Genomic DNA, 22,698 nt, shown 5'->3' with positions numbered 1-22,698 from the left:
ATGTGCCTGACAGAAATGTTATAGCAATACGTCAGAGTTACAACTATTGTTGCAGTATTGATATTTTTATAGGCGCACACAGATTCCATTTTGTATTTTAGTTCCAAGAAGAACGTGTTTTCGAAATTTTATAGTTATTCAACCTTAAACAGGATTAACAAGTTCTCTCAAGCTTCCAAGATTTCACCCACCCACACTAACTTGCATAGGTACTGGGGAAGTTAAATAAAAGCTTGTAAATAAAAAAAAACCTTTTTCAGCACTCCCACGACGAACACCACCACCACGAGCCCGGCATGCCCTTCGACTTCGCCTACTCCGTGAACGAGGATGGTAACGACTACAGCCACAACGCTGTCTCCGACGGTGACGTCACCCGAGGAGAGTACCGTGTAGCCCTGCCGGACGGACGCACGCAGATCGTGAAGTACACCGCTGATTGGAAGAACGGTTTCAATGCTGAGGTAATTTTGACTTTAAATACTTCAATACAAGGTTCAGAATTGGTTAACAAATTTTGAGATCCTGGTCACGGCACCACTGAAGTAGTATTTAGTGGACTATAGACTTTAAGTACTTAGTTATTAGGTTCTACAGTCATAAAGGAGAATACCGAGTAGCTCTGCTGGACGGACGCACGCAAATCATGAAGTACACCGCTGATTGGAAGAACGGTTTCAATGCTGAGGTAATTTGGACTTTAAATACTTCAGTACAAGGTTCAGAATTGATTAACAAATTTTGGGATCCTGGTCACGGCACCACTGAAGTAGTATTTAGATGACTTTAGAGTTTAATTACTTAGTTATAAGGTTCTATAGTCATTACTACACTCGTGGCGAATACCGAGTAGCCCTGCTGGACGGACGCACACAGATCGTGAAGTACACCGCTGATTGGAAGAACGGTTTCAATGCTGAGGTAATTTGGACTTTAAATACTTCAGTATAAAGTTCAGAATTGGTTAACAAATTTTGGGATCCTGGTCACGGCACCACTGAAATAGTATTTAGAGGACTTTAGAGTTTAGTTACTTAGTTATAAGGTTCTATAGTCATTACTACACTCGTGGCGTATACCGAGTAGCCCTGCTGGACGGACGCACACAGATCTTGAAGTACACCGCTGATTGGAAGAACGGTTTCAATGCAGAGATAATTTAGACTTTAAACACTTCAGTACAAGGTTCAGAATTGACTTAAAAATTGTGGGATCCTGGTCATGGCACCGCTTAAGTAGTATTTAGAGGGTTTTAGAGTTTAATTACTTAGTTATACGGTTCTACATTCATTACTACACTCGAGGCGAATACCGAGTAGCTCTGCCCGACGGACGCACACAGATCGTGAAGTACACCGCTGATTGGAAGAACGGCTTCAATGCTGAGGTAATTTGAACTTTAAATGCTTCAGTATAAAGTTCAGAATTGATTAACATATTTTGGGATCCTGGTCACGGCACCACTGAAGTAGTATTTAGAGGGTTTTAGACTTTAATTACTTAGTTTTACGGTTCTACATTCATTACTACACTCGAGGCGAATACAGAGTAGCCCTGCCCGACGGACGCACACAGATCGCGAAGTACACAGCTGATTGGAAGAACGGCTTCAATGATGAGGTAATTTGGACTTTAAATGCTTCGGTACAAAGTTCAGAATTAATTAACAAATTTTGGGATCCTGGTCACGGCACCACTGAAGTAGTATTTAGAGGGTTTCAGAGTTTAATTACTTAGTTATACGGTTCTACATTCATTACTACACTCGAGGCGAATACAGATTAGCCCTGCCCGACGGACGCACACAGATCGTGAAGTACACCGCTGATTGGAAGAACGGCTTCAATGCTTAGGTAATTTGGACTTTAAATGCTTCAGTACAAAGTTCAGAATTGATTAACAAATTTTGGGAACCTGGTCACGGCACCACTGAAGTAGTATTTAAAAGAATTTAGACTTTAATTACTTATTTATAAGGTTCTACAGACAACTAGTGAAAATGGTGCAGACGGAGTGCAAATATGCGGTGAATACTCATCCTATTTTTTAATTCCAGGTATCGTACGAAGGTGAGGCGCGGTACCCCGACCAGCCATCCGGTTACCCGTCCGGTAACGCCGCCGGCGCCGGTCCCGGTCAGCAGTACGTGCCCCCTAGCCAAGGAGGCGGTTACCAGTATTAAGTCTAGCTATACTTTAGTCGTTCAAGGCAAGAATAGACAACGTTAAAGTTTAAACCTAAAGCTGCGTACAATTCTGACGGAAAATGGTCTTAAATATTTATATCGAAAATTACCAAGTACCTACGTATTATGTAATGCGCTTAACCTTTTAACCGCCAGCAATTTTTGATCGAGCGTGTTCGTGTCGCCACGCAGAGTAAGGTTGGCATAGTTACGGGTGTTATAAATGTGCTGTAAAAACCAAATCAGATCTTTATTGTCTTATTTATCAGACTGTAGCGAAATGAACTGGATATGTAATGTCTTATATATCAGACTCTGGCGGTTAAAGGATTAAAGCACATCACACATCTTACTTAATTCAGAATCCTAAATTCATGGATCGTAAAGTGTAACCACATATAAAGGTGACACTGCACTAACCATGATTTTTTTTAGGATCCTACTCAGCGATCCTAGTTAGAACGACTGAATTAAATAAGATGTGTGAAGTTTTTTAGCGGTACAATTATTTTTTATAAGATGAGTGGTCTATTCTTGATTTGGATATAAAATATGGTACGAGTCGTGAATTTCATACAAACATTGTCCGAGGTATTATTTTAGAAGCGTGGTTCTCCGATTCTCTAATAAACAATTTAAGATGTTAAGATTTGTCAATTAAAATGCCCCGGAGATATTTGGCTATTTTTATGGTTATGTAAGATGAGCGAAAACAGCCAACAATTTTATAATTACGGCGATATTTTCTGTGTGTAATACAACCGCGTCCAATGGACGTAATTAACAGTCTGATCGTGTAGACTCTTACTTAAATTTAAAAAAAGTAAAACTGTCAAAAGTATAGAGGATTCGCGCCAAAATGTATGTTTATTTTAATTTTAAAACGAAAGTTACCATTTCTAGTTTAAATAGATAGAATATTAAAATTATAGTTACCATATTCGGGTGTTGTATTAAATGTTGTTCCCGATTTTTTGTTTGTTGTTTCGATGCTTTTTACAAAATCCAATTTGTTTTTTGTGTTCAGTTTTAAAATACAAGATAATTACCGATATTGTGTACCATGTAAAGATAAGTATTATTTCTATTTTTAAAATACTCATGAAAACTGCCGTACTGTAACTATATTTATTTGTAATGTAAAAATAAATACAAAATTGGTTAGTTAGAAATAGATACCTTTTGTACCTTATTTTTATAAAATAAAAGATAATAAATAAAATAGTGTTTTACTTTAATCCACTTTAATTAACATTTGTGTTTAATAATCTTTATATATGAAGGTAATATTGTTACATGACTTACATTGCTTTTTATATCAAAGCAATTAGAGTCTGTGCGGAAAGAGAAGAGTCGTGGAATGTATGGGGCACAATACGTTCCACGACTCTTCTCTTTCCGAACAGACTATATATTATGTTTGTATAACTATCACAAAACGATTAAATATAAAAATATAGAATAAACCTACATGCTCCAAACCTAACTACAAAAAGCGGCCAAGTGCGAGTCGGACTCGCCCATGAAGGGTTCCGTATTTAGGCGATTTATGACGTATTAAAAAAAACTACTTGCTAGATCTCGTTCAAACCAATTTTCGGTGGAAGTTTACATGGTAATGTACATCATATATTTTTTTTAGTTTTATCATTCTCTTATCCCATTCAGGGCCAGCGACTCAGCGTATGGGTCATGCTCAAACAGTTCCGCAGGGCCAGTGACTCACATGTGAGTCCTGAATAAATTCTGATTTAAACTTAAACGAAACGTAATTTGATGTAATAACGTAAGTAACATATAAGCTAACAATCATTTCTATAAGGCATATTAGGATAAAAATTATAAACACGTTTTTTTTTAATGAAAACAGGGTCTCGAATATTCAAGTTTGGTTTACTATCAGTGCAATATAGTAAATATACTGAAATTCTAGATACATAATGCGATGCAAGCAAACAGAAAAATCTATATTGAAAAAATACAAAAAATATGTATATTTCAGAAGTTATTGACAGGGCTCAAGGTATGGGTCACCGTGGCCTGGCGCTACTTGTAAAAACTGCTAATGTTTCCGTAGCAGGCTAAAATAAACTTTATTGGCTGGTTTTAAAGCTTATTTCATGTTGAAGCTGTTTGATATTGTACCATTTTACAACTGATTACTGTTTGGATGATGGTAAGGAACAATTTGTAGGAACCAAGCCGTAGTATAATAATATTTTGTTTTGTATGAGGGGTAAGGCAACGAGGATTTTTTCCCACTGTACTTTTACGTCATAATATTTGGTGATCGTTGTATTGTATCTTAGGCAATTACCTACTAACAATGATGTTAAAGCTAATTTTTTTTCGTTTCAATATAGAACAAGGCGGTTGAAACAGTCACCACTAACTAATATGTATTGTATAACAAATAGTTTGTGACAAATATTTACAAGTTTTTTCAAACATCGTGGTTTCTACGGCAGATTAGAAAGTAAGTACTATAATACATTTTAAGTTCTCTATTGTTACTAATATAATGGCGTTTACCAAAACAAAGATAATGACCGACCAGGTGTAAGCTTATCGGACACACTTGGACAATAAACAAGGAATGCATCCGAACGGCGGCGGCGGTATTATCTTTCATGTGGTATTTGTCACAAGAGTTCAAGATGTGATTCATCCCATCCCCCCTATTAGAGATGTATTTTGGAGTAACATGGAAAATATTATTTAGTCACGATTTATTCGTTGGCGACTTTATACTCCTCCTGTGCTGTTTAGTGATTTCGTATTTTGTGACCATGGCTATGGATTACCGGAATTTGAACCCGCCTAACCTGACCGACTGTGCTATGAACTGGACCCCGAACCTGCTTCATCCGAATGACCTGGCTACGAATTCTGGAACCCTGAACTCACCTTTGTTGAATTTCATCTAAATCGGGAAACGGTTCTAATTTAACTTCCAAGATTTGCCCCAAAAAACAACAACAAAAAACACGGCAAGTTAAATAGAATCAGACTAAGCTAAGTTGGCAGCGATTTTGATAGCACAGGCTGAGTACCTAAGTGTAATTTAAATGTCATACTTATATGAAATTATGACGTTTAAATTGACACTTGCACAGGCTGGGCTATAAAATTTGCTACCAACTTAGCTTGGTCAGACATTAAACGCTTGTAGAAAGTAAAAATATTCACTCCTACAAACTGCAATAATTAGTTTCTTTTTTGATAGGCACAGAAAATCGGTGGTTAGTAAAAATGTTGCATAATGCTGTCCAACTGGCCGGCTTCATAAGCGGCGATTTATTTACCGTTCGCGCCAGGCTCGAGACCCATAAGCTGAGTCATGCGTTTTAGCTAAAAACGATTTGTATGGTGGCCTGGCGTATTGTGTACGCTCGGCGGTTCGTGGCCATGAATGGGTTATTTTAGAAGTTAGGAGGGGGGGGGGGGACACACATTTTACCACTTTGGAAGTGTCTCTCGCGCAAACTATTCAGTTTAGAAAAAAATGATATTAGAAACCTCAATATCATTTTTGAAGACCTATCCATAGATACCCCACACGTATGGGTTTGATGAAAAAAAAATTTTTGAGTTTCAGTTCGAAGTATGGGGAACCCCAAAAATTTATTGTTTTTTTTCTATTTTTGTGTGAAAATCTTAATGCGGTTCACAGAATACATCTACTTACCAAGTTTCAACAGTATAGTTCTTATAGTTTCGGAGAAAAGTGGCTGTGACATACGGACGGACAGACAGACGGACAGACAGACGGACAGACAGACGGACAGACAGACGGACAGACAGACAGACATGACGAATCTATAAGGGTTCCGTTTTTTGCCATTTGGCTACGGAACCCTAAAAACGTAACGCATTATGAGTACCTACTTAAAAACACATATGAGTATAAGTAATATCATTCAATATCATGCTCAAAACGCAATTCTTTGACCTCACTCTCCTTAAATTTGTTTAAAATGTCGTTCACATTATCACTTTTCAATCGATCCCGAAATTGCTGTAAAGCATATTTTGCAAGAAAGCATGAAGCTACCGATTTATTCGACATCAGTCCATTTAAGACAGCTATTGTGAATTTCTCAACGCTTTCATCAAATGTACGATTAAAATACTTATTAAAATATTCCACAAGATCTTCAGCATACACTTCCGTTATAGTAGGAAAATATTTTTTATTTAACTCTTCTATCTCGTTTGCTATAAATTTGCCGAAAATTGTTCCCAGCATACATGCGCCCTCTAATTTTCTTGATTCTTCAAATAACTCTGGGTGTTCATTAATGCAGTGTCTGACGGTTTTAAAATAGAGCATAGTTAAATGCACGGATACGTATTTCTCAAACCACTTCTCTATAGGCAGAAAACCGTGCATCCATTCATTAATTTTCTCCAACACAGGCAGACACGAAACGTATTTAGGATTGAAATAAGCTTTGTTGTATCTTAAGAAAAACAGAAAATAATCAAGATAATATTGTTGAACAGACTCATTACTGGAAGATTTTTTCCATAACGGTTCAAGTTGATTGCGTAATGGCCATCCAAGTTTACTAAATCTTTCCTCCAACATATCTTCAGTAGTACTAAGAACCAGAAATTTAGCAATTATCTGTGTATACACAAAAGCGCATTCCACTTTATTATCATCAAATTCGTTCAGTGGAAAATACTCATCGAGTAAAGCATCGTTAGCGTCAAAAATATATTTCTCATTTAACTCTGGTAAAACGGCAGGGATTTTCAAAAAAGCATTCCGCTCCATATCAGGTTCACGCTTTTTAAATGCTAAGTAGACAAGGAAGCAATATTCAGCCTTAATAGCTTCAGGTACTGATTCCGTCAGTTTCAAGTATGAACGCAATTGTCGAGGATCTGCTTCAGAAATGCGAGACTTCACCATCTCCCAAACACTCAGGTCCGAATTATCTCCCTTATAATGGAAGTATCTTAATGCCGATTGGAGCGCTTTATTAGGCCTTCCAGAAGAATAAATTTTGAACACCTCTCGTTCTTTATTGACACGTCTCGCTAGTACCAGTCCTAGTCTGAATGTACGTGTCCAGGACAAAGTCTCAGTAAGATACTTTTCCACATCGTTTTGTCTGCATATAGCTACGGTGTTGGCCACAGCCTTAGCTCCTGCTTTACGCCATCCGATAGATTTCAAGTCAAAAGCTGGTCTAACAAGATGGGCATTAGCTCTTAACGCAGCAGCCAGCTGTCGCTTAGCTGATTTGGACGGCGCTGCATCAAATGTTTTGAGAAGGGACGGAAACTTTGACCCTGAAAGCAGTGCCAGGGGCTTAGCTAACATATGACGTCCTGGTTTAGTTCCAACTCCATCCGAAAAGGAAGTCTTGGCCTTTTCTACTGTTTTCTTGGCCTCAGAAGTTGCTCGATCTTCTAGCAAGGCGCGATACCGTTCTCCCAATCCGTCTTTCTCCATGAAGAAAAGCGCTAATTTCTGAAAAAACCTACCATGTTGCAAATTTTTTGAGTCGATAATTTTTTCTAACTTTTCAGTATTTTCGAGAATAGATACATCATGTCGCAGTGCATTTACATAAGAGTCATCTGTCTGATACATTTCAAATAATTCTTTTATAAGAATTTTTCTCCCCGCTCTAGCGTCATAAAATTGACTGAGCAACCATTCAGTATCTCTTCGCAATTCATCATCAGAATTCCAATAACACTTGACTGCTGACGCTATCGCATCGATTGTGCCGGGGAAATAGTCATACGGCATGCGGTATGCACTAAGAGTATTCAACAAATACTGCAATTGCTTCAATTTGGGTTTTTCTGGCTCAGACTGAGCGTCTTCTAGAAGCAACTCCGGCAGACGAGCCCTAACACGACTACGCTCTTCAACAGTTAAAGAATATTCTTGTAGAGTCTCGAAATCACTCAAAAACTTTTCCCAAACTGCCTGACTTGGCTTAACGTTAGCGAGCAAGTCTCGTATAACAACTGCATGTAGTCCCTCGCGGCACTCCGCTTCATGGGCACTTCCATCCAAACCCAGTCCGTGTCCCCATTCCAAGAGCCTCGCCCAATGCTCGCTCGGCAGACGCCACACAAACGCTCGCTTCACCAAGCTCCTGATTATAGCAACTCGGATATGGACGGGCTCGTTCTTGTACTGAGCTAGAAGATCTAACAAAGACACGAGATCTTCAGTCCGTCCGCCAGTCTTACTCACGAGAACAAGCAGCATGAACTGACGGTTCTGTGGAGAGCTCTCAGCTCTCAATTGTCTTATGAGTTCGTTATAAGTTTGTTTATAATTGGAGAAACGATATTTGTCAAACAGCTTGTCTAGAAGCGTTTCCTTGCATTTCCACTTACAATATTTCCGTTTTTGCAATGCTGATCTAAAAAACATATCACACGACTGCATCCTCATGAAACAATCTTCGTCGTGATATGGGTCAAACTGTCTTATTTCCGCATCATCGAATAGGCTTGTCTGAGGTGTTTCTAACTCTGGCGGAGTGGGTATCGGATATGGCCATTCTTTTACAGTGGCTCCAAATGCTTTATCAACAAATACTAATTTCTTGAAGGCTGTTCTTTCTTCTTCACTTAAGCGTTTTATAAGGGGCTCCACGTTTTTGTACGTAAACCAAGACTTTAGATACTCTGCTCTTGCTAGTTTTAACACCAGATCCTTGATTTCTTCTGAATTTAAATATTTTGCTACTGTTTTCATATCGAGAAACCATACAGTGTATAACTCTGGCTTGCACAGAAATCTGTTTTTGTGGTGTTTCATTATATACTTTGAAGTCACGACGTTCATGGCACTGAATTTCTGACGAACGAAGAAGTTTTCTATTATATAGAATAATACATCAGCATCCGATTTCAGAAGATATTTTACATTATCGAAAAACTTGGAATCGTTCTCTAGATAATATTTTAAAAGTTTTTGATCGTCCTTTAAATTATCGTAATAAATCTTCGAGATTTGAGGAGTCTTTTCGCTAAGCCGTTTCAAAAGCTTCGGCGTGACTTTATCCAATATGTCACTGAATTCAGCCAAGATATATTCGTTGGAACAATGCCAGAGAAATTTAGCAGCTATATCAAAGTTCCCATCTTTGTAAAACTGATAAAACTCTTTACATCTTTGTGGATCTTTTAAATGAATCTGGATCCAGTGTCTCATTTTATTCACAGCTGGTAATGTCATCTGGGGGAAGAGTTCATGTTCTAGGAAACTTGGATTGATTATTTTCGAATGTTCTGTGTCTAGAAGCCATAGGCTTTTTAAAGCTCTGCTCACATACAGCATATCATCATCTTTGAGGGTGCCAATTATGTAGTCTATGTTCTTTTTCTTTGAAGCCAGGTCTACTTTGAAGAGTCTGTCTAAGGCAGATTCTTCAGGAAGATTCTGGTCTGGGACAGGTGTGTTTTGGAGATAAGCATCATGGACCAAAGTGTTGAAGGTCCGATGTCGTTGTCCTAGGTTTCCAGATAAGTTGATTGAAGGAGGCATCTGAAAAAATAAGTATGTTAGTGTTAGTGTTGACATTTGAATGTACTGAGCAGACAAGTTTGATTGCTAGAATATATTGGCTGATAATTAGCCTAGATGAATATATATATATTACAGTCATAAGAACCTCAAATTGTCATAAACGACTTAAGTGCCAGTAAATTCTATGGCACTTAAGACCATTGTTAGTTCGCTGTGATAACGACTCAACAAACTATTTGTGACGTTATCTATGAAAAGGGACCTTATTGTCGATGGCGCTTACGCCATTATTAACGATGCTCCGATATAAATACAATGCCGCGCGACGCTGTGCGGCGTAAGCGCCATCGACAATAAGGTCCCTTTTGTGTTTAAAGAACTTTATTTCTCAAAAGAAATTATACATTACACTTCATGAGAATACATACTATAGTAGTTTATGCAACAGTGATATAATAAGGGTTCTTAAAATTCAAGGGTCGAAGTTACAAAACGAGACGTAGTCGAGTTTTGTAAAAAAAGACCCGAGAATTTTAAGAACCAATTATGAGCTGTTGCATACATTACTTTTTCTATGACAGCTGCAGCAAAAAAAAAAAAAAAAAATTATAATAAAAAAAAAATAGTTATTATTAAAAAAAAGGAGTTATTATTAAAAAAAAAAGAATACTTCTTTCAATCAAGATGATCGGAACTTGTATCTTTAAAAAAAATAAAGCAGTTGTATTATACTCATAAGATGACTGCTAGCAGTCATCTTATGAGCCTATAGACAAAGCATTCAAATGACATTGCTTTAGATATCACTGTCAGTCATTTAATTGACACATTTAAGTGCTGGAGTAGAAAAAAATAAAAGTAAATCAGTGAGCATCGCAAGTTACACAAAACAAACAAAAACAATAACCAATTAAATTAAATTTTGTCACAATAACAAGTTGCAGGTAGCATTAGAAAAGACCAGAAACTTACACGTAAAATGCAGAACAAGTTCATTTTAAAGAATAATTAATACAATAGCTACATGTTAAAAACAGAACGATCATCTATCATAGATAATGCCTCATTTAAGTACCTACTTTTTATTATTACATATCTGAGCTTAGGAAGCTTATTGCGAGGTCTACAGCTCACAAAACCACTAGTAGTCATGTTCATTACTACTTAGGTACTTATTGTTTTTTTTATCCTTATTGACTTATGTACCTACAATTGAATATATGAAACAGAAATACATACTTAGGAGACCAAAGTAATTGATAGCTATAGCAGTAGAGCACTATTAATTATTAATTATACAATCAAAAGTAAATAAAGATAAGATTAATAATCTATTGACAATGCATTATTATAGTTCACACCAGATTTCTGTATCCTTTGCTATTATATTATGTAATATGTACCTATGCAATGTAAGTATATCAAAAGAAAAGGTGACGATAATGGAAGGCTTTGGAAGAGGCCTATGTTAAAGGACAAAATAAAATTGTTGAAACGTAAGTAAATGAGCAATTCTCAAAAAGTTTGTACATTTCGATCACATCTTAGATTTCTATAAAAATTGGTATGCTGGTAAAGTACATGAAGCTGAACAACTTCCACCACATTTCCAAAATTATTAAAAAATCATTCATGGGTAATTGTGTGAGATTTTATAACAAACTTCCAAACCATATTACTGAATTATCTATTAATAAATTTAAGAATTATGTAAAGCGTAAACTTATTTCTAAAGCGTATTATACCACACAACACTACATGAATGATAAAACAACGTGGGATTAATTGTTATTCGAAATGATTATTTTTTTAGGTATATTTGATTAATGATGAGGAAATTGATATTCCGATGTACATACTTCTTTTGTGTTTTTTTATTTATTTATTTGACATTTAGATTTTATTCTAGAAACATTCTAGACTATTATTTTTTATACAATTTTTTTTTCATGTTTGACGATCCTTTTGTGAAATTCTTAATTTAATTTAATTTGTGTTTAATTTGATTTGTATAATAATCCAATAATCTTACGGAATAATAACATCAATAAATTGCTCTGATAATTAGCTTAAGATAATTTATAAGTATGTTACGATTCATAAGTGCTTGTTGCTAGGCCTACATGAATAAAGTATATTTTGACTATTGACTATTGTCCCAGAAAGTTTCTAAGAAACATTCCTTTTTTGTTACCAAATGTGTAAGGAAATCCGGTATCGAAATGTATTTTTTTTTTTGAGAATTGCTCAAATTAGGTAAGTACTTATAGCTGGTCAACCAAACCTTCTCAGTAAAAAAAGGCGCGAAATTCAAATTTTCTATGGGACGATATCCCTTCGCGCCTACATTTTTCAAATTTGCCGCCTTTTTCTACTGTCTGGTTGACCAAGTATATACATACCTACATGTTTCTAAATTTATTACCTATTTTAAATTGTAAATTTCAATAATAAAGGCTATTTGTGACGTTATCTATGAAAAGGGACATTATTGTCGATGGCGCTTAGGTACGCCTTTGTTAACGAATTTAACGATGCTCCGATATAAATACAATGCCGCGCGACGCTGAGCGGAGTAAGCGTCATCGACAATAAGGTCCCTTTTCATAGATAATTCCCCATTCATTTATTTTTACTTGAATGCAATAATTGGTTTTGAGTACCTATGAAAATGCATTAAAATATTTTACAGTAAGTACAATGGGGCTACTTTTCCGCACTAGTGCGTAAAATAGCGCTTTTCGTGCGTATGTCGAAACACTCGAAACTTTAAAGTGCCATATGTACTGTAAAACGTTGTTCGATACACGTGCGAATAGGTAATTCGCAACTCGTGTCGATTTAAAACACTCCCTTCGGTCGTGTTTTAATGTATCGCCACTCGTTTCGAATTTCCTCTTTTTCGCACTTGTATCGAAAATAACTATTAAAGAGTGGCATAATAATGGTTTTTTTTAACATACCTATTTGTCTTTTAGGAAAGTAACTGCGTTTTCAACAGTATAATAACAAATGGAATAAATCAACATAACTACCAATATTATTATTTACAGTGTTACAAAAAACCAAAGTTAACTGTTAGATTATTACTCGTACTCGGTGAGCATGATGGTTTGGTAAAATATAGTGAAACTGTACATATTATAAACTGACCACCACTGTAATTGAGTGTATACTGTATAAATTTAAAAGTGGAAAAATTACTGTCTTGGGTGAGACTTGAACTCACGGCCTCTGGATCGATACTCCAGCGCTCTGCCATCTGAGCCACCAAGACCTCATCCATAGCCAGCAAATCTTTCCACCATATTATGGGTCAAGGGGACCGTAGCGACATCTACCGTAAGAGTGTTACACTTCTTAAACGGCTACCGGAGTTCCAAGTCATATTGGAAATTCACCAGTCAATAGCATCGTTCGCAGACGTTTCTGCTTGTTAAAAATTAAAATTATGTATACTGTATGTTCCGAAAATCGTTATTTCCTAATTGCAGTTAATACCATTCGCATTATTTCTCACTTTATATTTTTCTCGTAATCTTCCTTTCCCTATAGCAACTTTAGTCATTCGCATATTTTTCCATTCTATTTTTTTTTTTTAAACTTATTTTCCCGGTATGTTTTGTAACCATTCGCATTATTTTCCAACTTAAATAGACGGAGCCCCGCTTCGCGGGGCTCCTATTTCTGGGCGATTTGCCCTTCGGGCATCTGAAGCTACCTAACGAACCTAACCTACTTACCTACCTACGCTTTTTTCCCCAAAGTGTAATGTTTTCACGGACGTCTCACTAAATCAATAGCTAGGTAGGTTAGGATCGTTAGGTAGCTTCAGATGCCCTTCGGTCCGCTCAACCGCAAACCGCAAACCGCTCAGAAATAGGAGCCCCGCGAAGCGGGGCTCCGTCTAGTTATGTTGCAAAGGAAATGTTTTTTGAAAAGAAACAGTCCGACGAACTCCAGATTTGATGGACACCCCAGCGTTTTTCATAGTTTGTTGTTGTTATCAGTGTTGCCAGATCTACTGATTAAGCAGTAAATCTATCTGATTTTAAAAATATCTACTGATCTACTGCTTTTTGCTGGTGAGCTACTGATTTTTCGAAAACGAGGGGTAAAATTTATAAAACCATCATAAGACCTGTCGTCATGTATGGATGGAGTGTTGGGCTCTAAAGGTGACGGATGAGAAGAGATTGCATGTAGCGGAAATGAGAATGTTAAGATGGATGTGTGGTGTGACAAGAATGGATATGATATAAGGAATGGTATATAAGAGGAAGCCTGAAAGTTGCACCCATAGTAGAAAAAGTAAAAGCGAATCGCCTAGCGTGGTATGGGTATGTGATGCGGAGGGATGAAAGTCATGTGACGAGAAAGGTATTACGAATGAATGTGGAGAGAATTAACGGGAGAGGAAAACCGAGGAAAATATGGATGGACTGAGTCATGTGACGAGAAAGGTATTACGAATGAATGTGGAGGGAATTAACGGGAGAGGAAAACCGAGGAAAAGGTGGCTGGACTGTGTGAGAGATGATATGAAACGAACGCAAGTGAATGATGAAATGACGATGACGGGCGAGAGAGAGGTATGGAAGAAAAAAACATGCTGCGCCGACCCCAAATGAATGGGATAAGGGCAAGCGAATGATGAGTAGAAAAAAAACTTGTGCTCATTTATTAATTATAATAACAGAAGTAAGAGACAGAATGATACTCTTCATTTTACTGTTACTGACAATTTGATTTGCCAGCTATACTCAATTACTCAATCACGCCCAGTTTGTCAGCAGAAAAAGGAAAAATAAAACAAATTTTCTATGGGAGGTTGGTGTCTGAGGGTCTACCCGCAAATCACGTTCGACGTGTTACCTCCCTGTCACACTTACGTACGAATTTACAAGTGCGACAGAGAGGCAACACGTCGAACGTGGTTCGCGGTAGGCCGTCAGGTCAGAGCATTTTTTTTTTCAATTTTACCTATTGCAGACATCACTTTTTAAATCTACTGCTTTTTTCCCCTATCTACTGCTAAAACGATTTTTTTTCTACTGAATATTGCAGATTTCATCTGGCAACACTGGTTGTTATGTCAGGCAGAAAATAAGCTACTAATAAATACATAGAATGGGTAAATATGAAAACGGTTCAAAAACATATCGAGAAAATAAGCTACTAATAAATACATAGAATGGGTAAATATGAGAATGATTATAATTGCTATTGATAAATGAAGCTTACGAGAAAAATAAAAAGTGGAAAAAAATGAGAATGGTATTTAGGAAACTACAGTATACACTCCTGTAATTCTACCTATATTTACAAATAAAACACTTACTTACTTACTTACTTAACTAACTACGTTAACAAGGTTAACTTTGTCAATTAATGACAAATTACCTACTTTTTTACAGCATTTTTTTTATGTTTATCTGCATGCTTTGTTTCTAGCCAGCCACAGCCATTCCGGTTTTACTGCAAAAACTGATCTCACTGATCTGGAATCAAGATCCCAAGATCAGGGTACCTAGGTATAACGGTTTGTGGAACTCGAAAAATATCTATAAGGTATAGTCTGTACAGCTGAGGATCAAGTTCTGATACCTACTCTGTTATTTAAGATTTGACTTTGTCTAGATGAGTCATGTGTGTAAAAAATATTTAACGTGATCTGATCGGAGATTGAAAATACTTAATTTAAAGTTTACCTTGAATCTGAATCTGCAATGTGAATTTCACTTTCCAATACGCCCCGAAACATTCGAAAGACTATTTATAGACAACAAACCGGCGTCAAAACACAACAAACACCTACGGTTCATTTTGATGTTGTGGGTGGAAAGGAAAGGAAAATGACATCATCCTTAAGCACACTACACACTGCCCGATTTTTGGTCTAGGCCGATGCCTACGGAGAATAAAATAGTTTCAAAAAAATCTTAAATTAAATATAAATATTAGTAGATAACGATACTGTTGATCTATTGCAACTTCAAATTTTTAATATAGCTGTGATACCAACGCGCTTTATCAAAATGTTATTAAAAGTTATTTTTTATCTGTATTTTGCTTGACGCCATATTGAAAATGTCGTTTCATACTTCACTTCATCACTCCATTGATTCTGAACGAAAGCTTCGAAAGCGCGAACTGCCAAATAGATTAAATTTGTATACAGTGTTCTTCTCAGTTTAAACACGCTTCATTAACTTAAACCCAAGAACCGCCATAAATTAAAATATGTTTATGGCTCCTAAATATTGCCCGTCGGTTCTCATTCACTGAAAGTGGTAGGATTGGTTTTAAAATTGGGTTCGAATATGGTCCTAGATCGGATAAAAATTTAATAAAATATGTTTATGGCTCCTCTACACGATGGGCCAACGCTGGCCACTCCAAGGGACGCATTTATGCGTTAGAGGGAGCAAGTGATATTGCTATCTCATTCTACCGCATGGCTGCGTCCCTTGGAGTGGCCGGCGTTGGCCCATAGTATAGAGGAGCCATAAAACACGAACCAATTGTACTTCACACAATTGGTTCGTGTTTAAGCATATCTTATTCTCTTCAAATTTTTAATATAGCTGTGATACCAACGCGCTTTATCAAAATGTTATTAAAAGTTATTTTTTATCTGTATTTTGCTTGACGCCATATTGAAAATGTCGTTTCATACTTCACTTCATCACTCCATTGATTCTGAACGAAAGCTTCGAAAGCGCGAACTGCCAAATAGATTAAATTTGTATACAGTGTTCTTCTCAGTTTAAACACGCTTCATTAACTTAAACCCAAGAACCGCCATAAATTAAAATATGAGCGTAAAACCAGATATGAAACTTATCATCTCTAACATCACGAATGGAAAGCGGTACAGTCACTGCAGGTTATGTCTAAAGAACATTGAAGAAGATTACGTTCGGTTTGGAGACGGAGTAGCCCTGGATTTAGAGGAAAAACACCAGCATTTGCAGCCTCTATCGGAATTACTTGCTAAATTCCTTGGAGCCGAGGTAAGAGTGGATTTATCAAGTCTCAAACGCGAAATATTGCCCGTCGGTTCTCATTCACTGAAAGTGGTAGGATTGGTTTTAAAATTGGGTTCGAATATGGTCCTAGATCGGATAAAAATTTAATAAAATATGTTTATGGCTCCTCTACACGATGGGCCAACGCTGGCCACTCCAAGGGACGCATTTATGCGTTAGAGGGAGCAAGTGATATTGCTATCTCATTCTACCGCATGGCTGCGTCCCTTGGAGTGGCCGGCGTTGGCCCATAGTATAGAGGAGCCATAAAACACGAACCAATTGTACTTCACACAATTGGTTCGTGTTTAAGCATATCTTATTTAAAAACGTACACGGTGCCAAAAAGCTAGTTATAGTATCTGTATTTCCTTTTGCCTTACTATAATTTTAGTAGCTACAAGCTATAATAATTAATTGCTCTTTGTTATACAAACTTCCAGTGGCGGATTTACAGTCTTTGCCGCTCTAGCCCCAGGCCCTAGTAAGCACTAGCCACCCCTTTGCACCCATCATAGACTGCCACCCCAAATATCTGGCCGCCCTAGGCCCGGGCCTACTCGGCCTTAGGGCAAATCCACCACTGCAAATTTCTAATATAAGTTATGTTTAATTTCAGGTAAATGATGAAATACCAGGCTTAGATGCTGTATGCACAGAATGTGTAGTTGATGCAATGAGAGGCTTGCGGCTCATACAAACTTATCACAAATCCTCCCGACTACTAGAAGATGCCTTGGATAACTTATTACATGCGCTTAATGTCGATCTACAAGTTTACGATGATCAGTCACTTTACATTATTGTAGATGAGAACCATTCCGAGTTAATAGTTATGAATAATAGTTCAGAAACTAAATATAATGAAGTAGAAACAAAAATTATATGTGAGGAATGTTCGGATGAGTTCACAACCACTGAAGAGTACCATAAACACTGCAAGGAAAATCATGATCAAGTTCTCTGTGAAAAATGCTGGCACGCGTTTGAAACGAGCGAAGAATTAACCAACCATTTATGTAAAAAACTAAAATGCCCGGATTGCAACCAGTACAGGAACACAGCCGAAGCCCTCACGGAACACCATACTAAAATACACAAAATCCACATATGCAAAGAGTGTGGAAAATCATGCCAAGGCTCCGTCAAACTAAAAACGCATGAAGGAAAGCATTTCAATAAAAGCCGATGCCCGAAATGTGGTAAAAGTTACGCTACAAGAGATTTCTATTTGAAACATGTAGATTTGTGTGAAAAAGGTCTTTTAGATCCGCACCCATTTCGCACCAAACTTCACAAACCATATTCATGTGAAGAATGTGGTAAAAGTTACAGTACTTCAGGAGGACTCCGAGTACACTATAAGTTTGAGCATGGTGGTGCAAAACCTCACGTGTGTCCGGAATGTAATAAGAAATTCACCGCCCCAAGTTACCTAAAAGTTCACATGGTAACACATACAAAGGAAAAGAACTTTTTATGTAATATATGTCCAAACCGCTTTGTATCAAAAGAGGCGTTATTATATCACACTAGAAGGCATACTGGGGAAAGACCATACAAATGTGAACATTGTTTTGAAACGTTTGTAAATGCATCGGCCAGAGCGGAGCATATAAAGTATAAGCATGTGGGGCCTACGCTAATGTGTGAGATTTGTTCACGTAAATTCGTTACCCCACATTTCTTAAGGACGCACATTAAGAGACATCATGAAAAGGACAGTGATTGGAGTATAGAAAACAGATCATAGAGGGATTATTTTAAATCGTCAGGTGACAAGCAAAAGTCACTAATTACTATAAAATATTTAAACAAAATCAACCTTCTTTTCGTACTAATATGGTTTACTATGGCTATGAATATGAACTTGTGGACTGTGAAGGTACTTAGTGACTTTTGCTTGTCACCTGACGAAATATTATTCATAGGCTATGGTATAGAATTACAATCAGGCGAGGCAAATGCTTACTCTATGCCTTTGAGGTATAAAAATGGAAGTGTTTTGAATAGTTGTGGCCATTTTGGTGACTTTATCTCTAAGATAATATTATTAAATAAAATATTTTTTACACTTTACGCATCTGTTTATTCTTCTTTTATTCCCTATAATATTGGCAGGCAATAAGGTCAAGGGTTGGAGTCTCACCAAGGGCTTGTCATAACCAAATTTTAGTAGAGCGGAAATTACCTACTAATAAAATCAATGAAATGAGGCATCCCTTTGCATGGGCGACTACTAGTCTGCGCGGTTACACGGAGCTGTTAATGAAAGTATGACAAACGCATCACACCGCAACCTTGGGAGACTTGGGGCCAAAGTGTGGTCTGAAGGATTAAGGCTCGTACGATCAAGGTGTGGTTGCCTTCCAATAAGAACGTAGGTATGTAGCTATGGGATGGGTCAGAGCAAGAAAGAGAAGAATATGCAATCCACGCCAAGGTCGTGGTTATGTCTGTAAGACGTACTTACAGATTTATTTAGTAGTTTTACTACGGGTTACAGGCATGTAACTGCTGCTGTGGAACTGCAATTTGCAGCTTTTCTACTGGTTATAAAACAATCACAATAAAATCAGAGATTTAAAAAAGAAGTTTATTTTGTTAAATAATAACTAATTAAATTCATAGGCACACTACATAATCTTCTAATTCACTCGTGTAAGTACATTACGTACTACATATTTTCTCTCCTGTTTACCATCTAACGTTGGCACATACAGCTTGCTCTGAGGATCCGAATGTCGGGCTACATGCTTCTTCAGCTGACTACCAAGTACAAACTTGACGTGGCATATGGGACATTCCATTTGAGGCCCAAAATGCTTTCTCCGCTTATGCTCCATCCTTCTAGAAGCCGAGAGGAAGCTTTCCTCGCATAAGTCACACTTAAATGGCCGCTCGCCTGTGTGCAAGCGAGTGTGATAGACTAAAGCGGCTTGAGTAACGAACTTCCCGTTGCAGTGCTCGCAACTAAAGTTACGTTCCCTTGTGTGCTTCACTATGTGATTACGTAATCTGCTAGCAGCATCAAATTTCTTTGCGCACCAACTGCACGAAAGCACTTTACCAAATCCGTGGTCTATCTTTAGATGTGAGCGCAGAGCATTTTTACGAATATAGCCTTTATTGCAAATGTCACAAAAGAAGCTTATCACTTTGGCTTCAGCGTTCCCACACTGCTTTACATGGCTTCGGAACGTTTGTTTGTTGATGAAACTCTTGCTACAGCGCGGGCATTTAATAACATCATGTTTGTCCAAGTGTACTTTCAATGAGGACCTAGACGGGAACTGTACGAAGCATAACTTACATAAAACAGCAACATGCTCTTGCCGATCATGAGCTTTTAAAGTTCTCTGCGTACTGAACATTTTCTTACACTTGGTACATTTAATTTTCTTTGGATAGTGCACTCTTTCTGCATGTTCCGTTAATTGCAATTGAGTTAAGAACGCTTTGAAGCATTGAGGGCAATTTAAAGGCTTAGCTTTGTGTGACTTCATGTGACGAACTAAAAGGACTCTCGTTTTAAATTTCATGCCGCATTCCTCACAAATAAGACAAGTTTTTTTGCGATGCACATATCGAGTTCTGCTCTTGATTATTTTGTTTAATTTCAGTGCGGCAGTTTCGTTATCCGGTGAGTGTGTCTTCCGTCTTGTGACTAGGTAGTTACCTGTGTCGCTAAGCACTATGTATGCAGTCTTTACCGAGGGACTGACTGTTTCAGCTTGCATCAACGTTTTGTTAAGGCTTGATAGCACTGTGTCCCACTGTTCTTTGGAATGTTCGTGAAGTTTTTTAAATAAATAACCGTTCGTAACGGCCCGGGCGCAGGTATCACACAAGGTTTGCGGCAGTAGCGGCTCTTCACTGACCTGTAAGAAACCAAATAACAATTGATATTCGTTCTGTTATATCAGACAACCTGTATTCTAAAGTCTATAAATTCTACTTACACCAAGTTCTTCGAACATCTCAGCATATGTAACGGTGTCTTCATAGTATGGCTTTTTCAAAAGCACGGAATCCTGAATATATTTTGCGTACTGAGGCGTAGGGCTCAGACATAACCTGCAAATTTGTTCGTCGTCCTTCGTTAGATACTTGAAAGCTGATAATATAATGCCAGCATCTGGCTCCATGATTTATTATAATAAAAGGCAAATGTAATAGTAATTCGAATTCAAAAATATTTCTTTGGATCGTTCGGATTCGAAGAGACAGTTTTAAAACAAAATGTCATTCGAACGAAATGTTCGAATCAAAGAGAAGAGAAGCGTCTCAAACATGTCTCAAACATGTTTCAAAAGGCGTCACTTGGGGAGCGTTCGGCACAGTAACTTAAGGCCTCTACACACACAGTGATTTGTCATTATAGTCAAGATTTTTAATTAAAATAAATTCGTCCGGACAGCGACCTTGAAGTGTGGTCCGGCGCATGTTAGATCGTGTGTAAGAGTCCGCCGAACGTTAAAGACGAAGCTATAAGTGAGAGCGAAAAAAATTTTTTGATCAAGGTCGCGGTCCGGTACGACCGTCTGTAAGGGCTTTAATAGTGATTAGGTCACAGTTGTTTTGATTACACCCCCATTGCACCACACCTGACTCGTCAGAAAGATACATATTTGCCGGTTAATTTGTTGTTTAAGTAATAATGTTATTTTTGTAATTGTGATCATTTTTAAAACCAGCCTTGCAAATTCAGATTAAAGGTAAGGTTTCATTTATTTATTTTCAGCAGATAGAGTCATTTTTGATGATAACATAAGGCACATTAATCAAGTAAGAATGTTTCAAAGGTATGATATGTTGGTTATCGTATATAGTATGATCCAAAGAGTAAAGTCATCATTGGCCTTCGAGTCTATTACAGACTATACAAGCAGTGTCAGGTAGAGCGACAACGTTTTTCGTGGCTGTGTAAGCCAATACGGGAGCGGCAAACACGACCACAGGCCTGGCAGGTGTAATGTGCCCGTGGAGAACAAGTGTCGGGCTGATGACGCTTGGCTCGCTTACTTGCGAGTGTCTTAAACCAAGCGTCGTCATGAATTTTACGCCCGTCAAATACTAGTTTGCGCCACTCGACTCTGTGCTCGATGTTTCAAAGGTATGATATGTTGGTTATCGTATATAGTATGATCCAAAGAGTAAAGTAAGCAACAGAAATACCTGGGGTCTACCGCGAAAATAGAATCTTCGTTATCTGCCTCTCTATCAGTCTTCCTGATTCATATCATATCATATCGTGCGATAGACAGGCAAATAATGAAATTTCTACTTTCGCGGTAGGCCTTCTGTTATCTGCCTCTCTATCACTCTTGCTTTTATTATTGCTTGCTTTTATTCAAGCAACAGAGAGGCAGATAATGTTTTTCGAGTTTTCAATGTTGGACCTTCTGTTATAATGTCCAATGCTGTAAAAATTGCAACTGTAGTCTGGCAAACGAATATAAATCATAAAAAAGTGTGATTTTCAAAATTAAGATGGGCATTGGGCCGATTTTTGAACAAATTAGTTTGTCCGACTATAAATGCAGGAAATCTTCTTTGATGACCAAAATCTTTGAAGATCCATCTAATCAAATGTGTTTCATTATAATATACTTATTTTCAGATGACCCCTTCAATCAAACTGTCGGGCAATCTTGGAGAGAGGCATCGCTATTTCAACGCTTTAGTCCGCGATGGTCATCTGCAAAATACACCCATCCCAGCCCAGATACATCCTGAAGAACCGGCCATAGAAAGACTCTTCAAAATAGATCTCGCATCAATGAAAAAGGACGTAGACTACATAATTCACACCCTCAATGATGACGATATGCTGTATGTAAGCAGAGCCTTAAAAAGCCTATGGCTTTTAGACCCAGAACATTCGAAGATAATCAACCCAAGTTTCCTAGAACATGATCTCTTCCCCCAGATGACTCTACCAGCTGTGAATAAAATGAAACACTGGATCC

General features: G+C 37.5%; 4 protein-coding genes and 1 non-coding gene across 5 annotated transcripts in view; 2 read left to right on the top strand and 3 right to left on the bottom strand.

Annotated features, from left to right (window-relative positions):
- The window catches only part of LOC134658843 (pro-resilin-like), a 44,982-nt gene extending 42,737 nt beyond the window's left edge, over nt 1–2,245 (top strand). The window contains exons 5-6 of the mRNA XM_063514514.1: nt 261–464; nt 2,057–2,245. Coding sequence (XP_063370584.1) covers nt 261–464; nt 2,057–2,182 — 330 coding nt within the window. The 3' untranslated portion in view covers nt 2,183–2,245. The remainder of the gene's footprint in view (nt 1–260; nt 465–2,056) is intronic.
- Nucleotides 2,246–6,101: 3,856 nt separating this feature from the next.
- The window catches only part of LOC134658791 (uncharacterized), a 55,162-nt gene continuing 38,565 nt past the window's right edge, over nt 6,102–22,698 (bottom strand). The window contains exons 2-3 of the mRNA XM_063514437.1: nt 15,407–15,467; nt 6,102–9,713 (exon numbers count right to left, since the gene is read on the bottom strand). Coding sequence (XP_063370507.1) covers nt 6,102–9,713 — 3,612 coding nt within the window. The 5' untranslated portion in view covers nt 15,407–15,467. The remainder of the gene's footprint in view (nt 9,714–15,406; nt 15,468–22,698) is intronic.
- Trnad-auc (transfer RNA aspartic acid (anticodon AUC)) lies at nt 12,900–12,972 on the bottom strand. The gene has a single exon. It is a non-coding gene; the product is annotated as a tRNA-Asp (tRNA).
- LOC134658815 (zinc finger protein 675-like) lies at nt 16,364–18,492 on the top strand. Its single transcript, XM_063514478.1, has 2 exons — nt 16,364–16,711; nt 17,346–18,492. The coding sequence occupies exons 1-2, from the start codon at nt 16,514–16,516 to the stop codon at nt 18,477–18,479; spliced, it is 1,332 nt and encodes a 443-aa protein (XP_063370548.1). The 5' UTR covers nt 16,364–16,513; the 3' UTR covers nt 18,480–18,492.
- Nucleotides 19,319–20,958, bottom strand: LOC134658814 (zinc finger protein 26-like). Its single transcript, XM_063514477.1, has 2 exons — nt 20,689–20,958; nt 19,319–20,607 (listed from the first exon to the last, which is right to left on the bottom strand). The coding sequence occupies exons 1-2, from the start codon at nt 20,872–20,874 to the stop codon at nt 19,375–19,377; spliced, it is 1,419 nt and encodes a 472-aa protein (XP_063370547.1). The 5' UTR covers nt 20,875–20,958; the 3' UTR covers nt 19,319–19,374.

This window comes from Cydia amplana, chromosome 23, assembly GCF_948474715.1.
Source record: "Cydia amplana chromosome 23, ilCydAmpl1.1, whole genome shotgun sequence".
Taxonomy (NCBI): domain Eukaryota; kingdom Metazoa; phylum Arthropoda; class Insecta; order Lepidoptera; family Tortricidae; genus Cydia; species Cydia amplana.
Note: the sequence above shows the minus strand (reverse complement) of the source record. Positions and strands in the feature narration are given on the sequence as shown.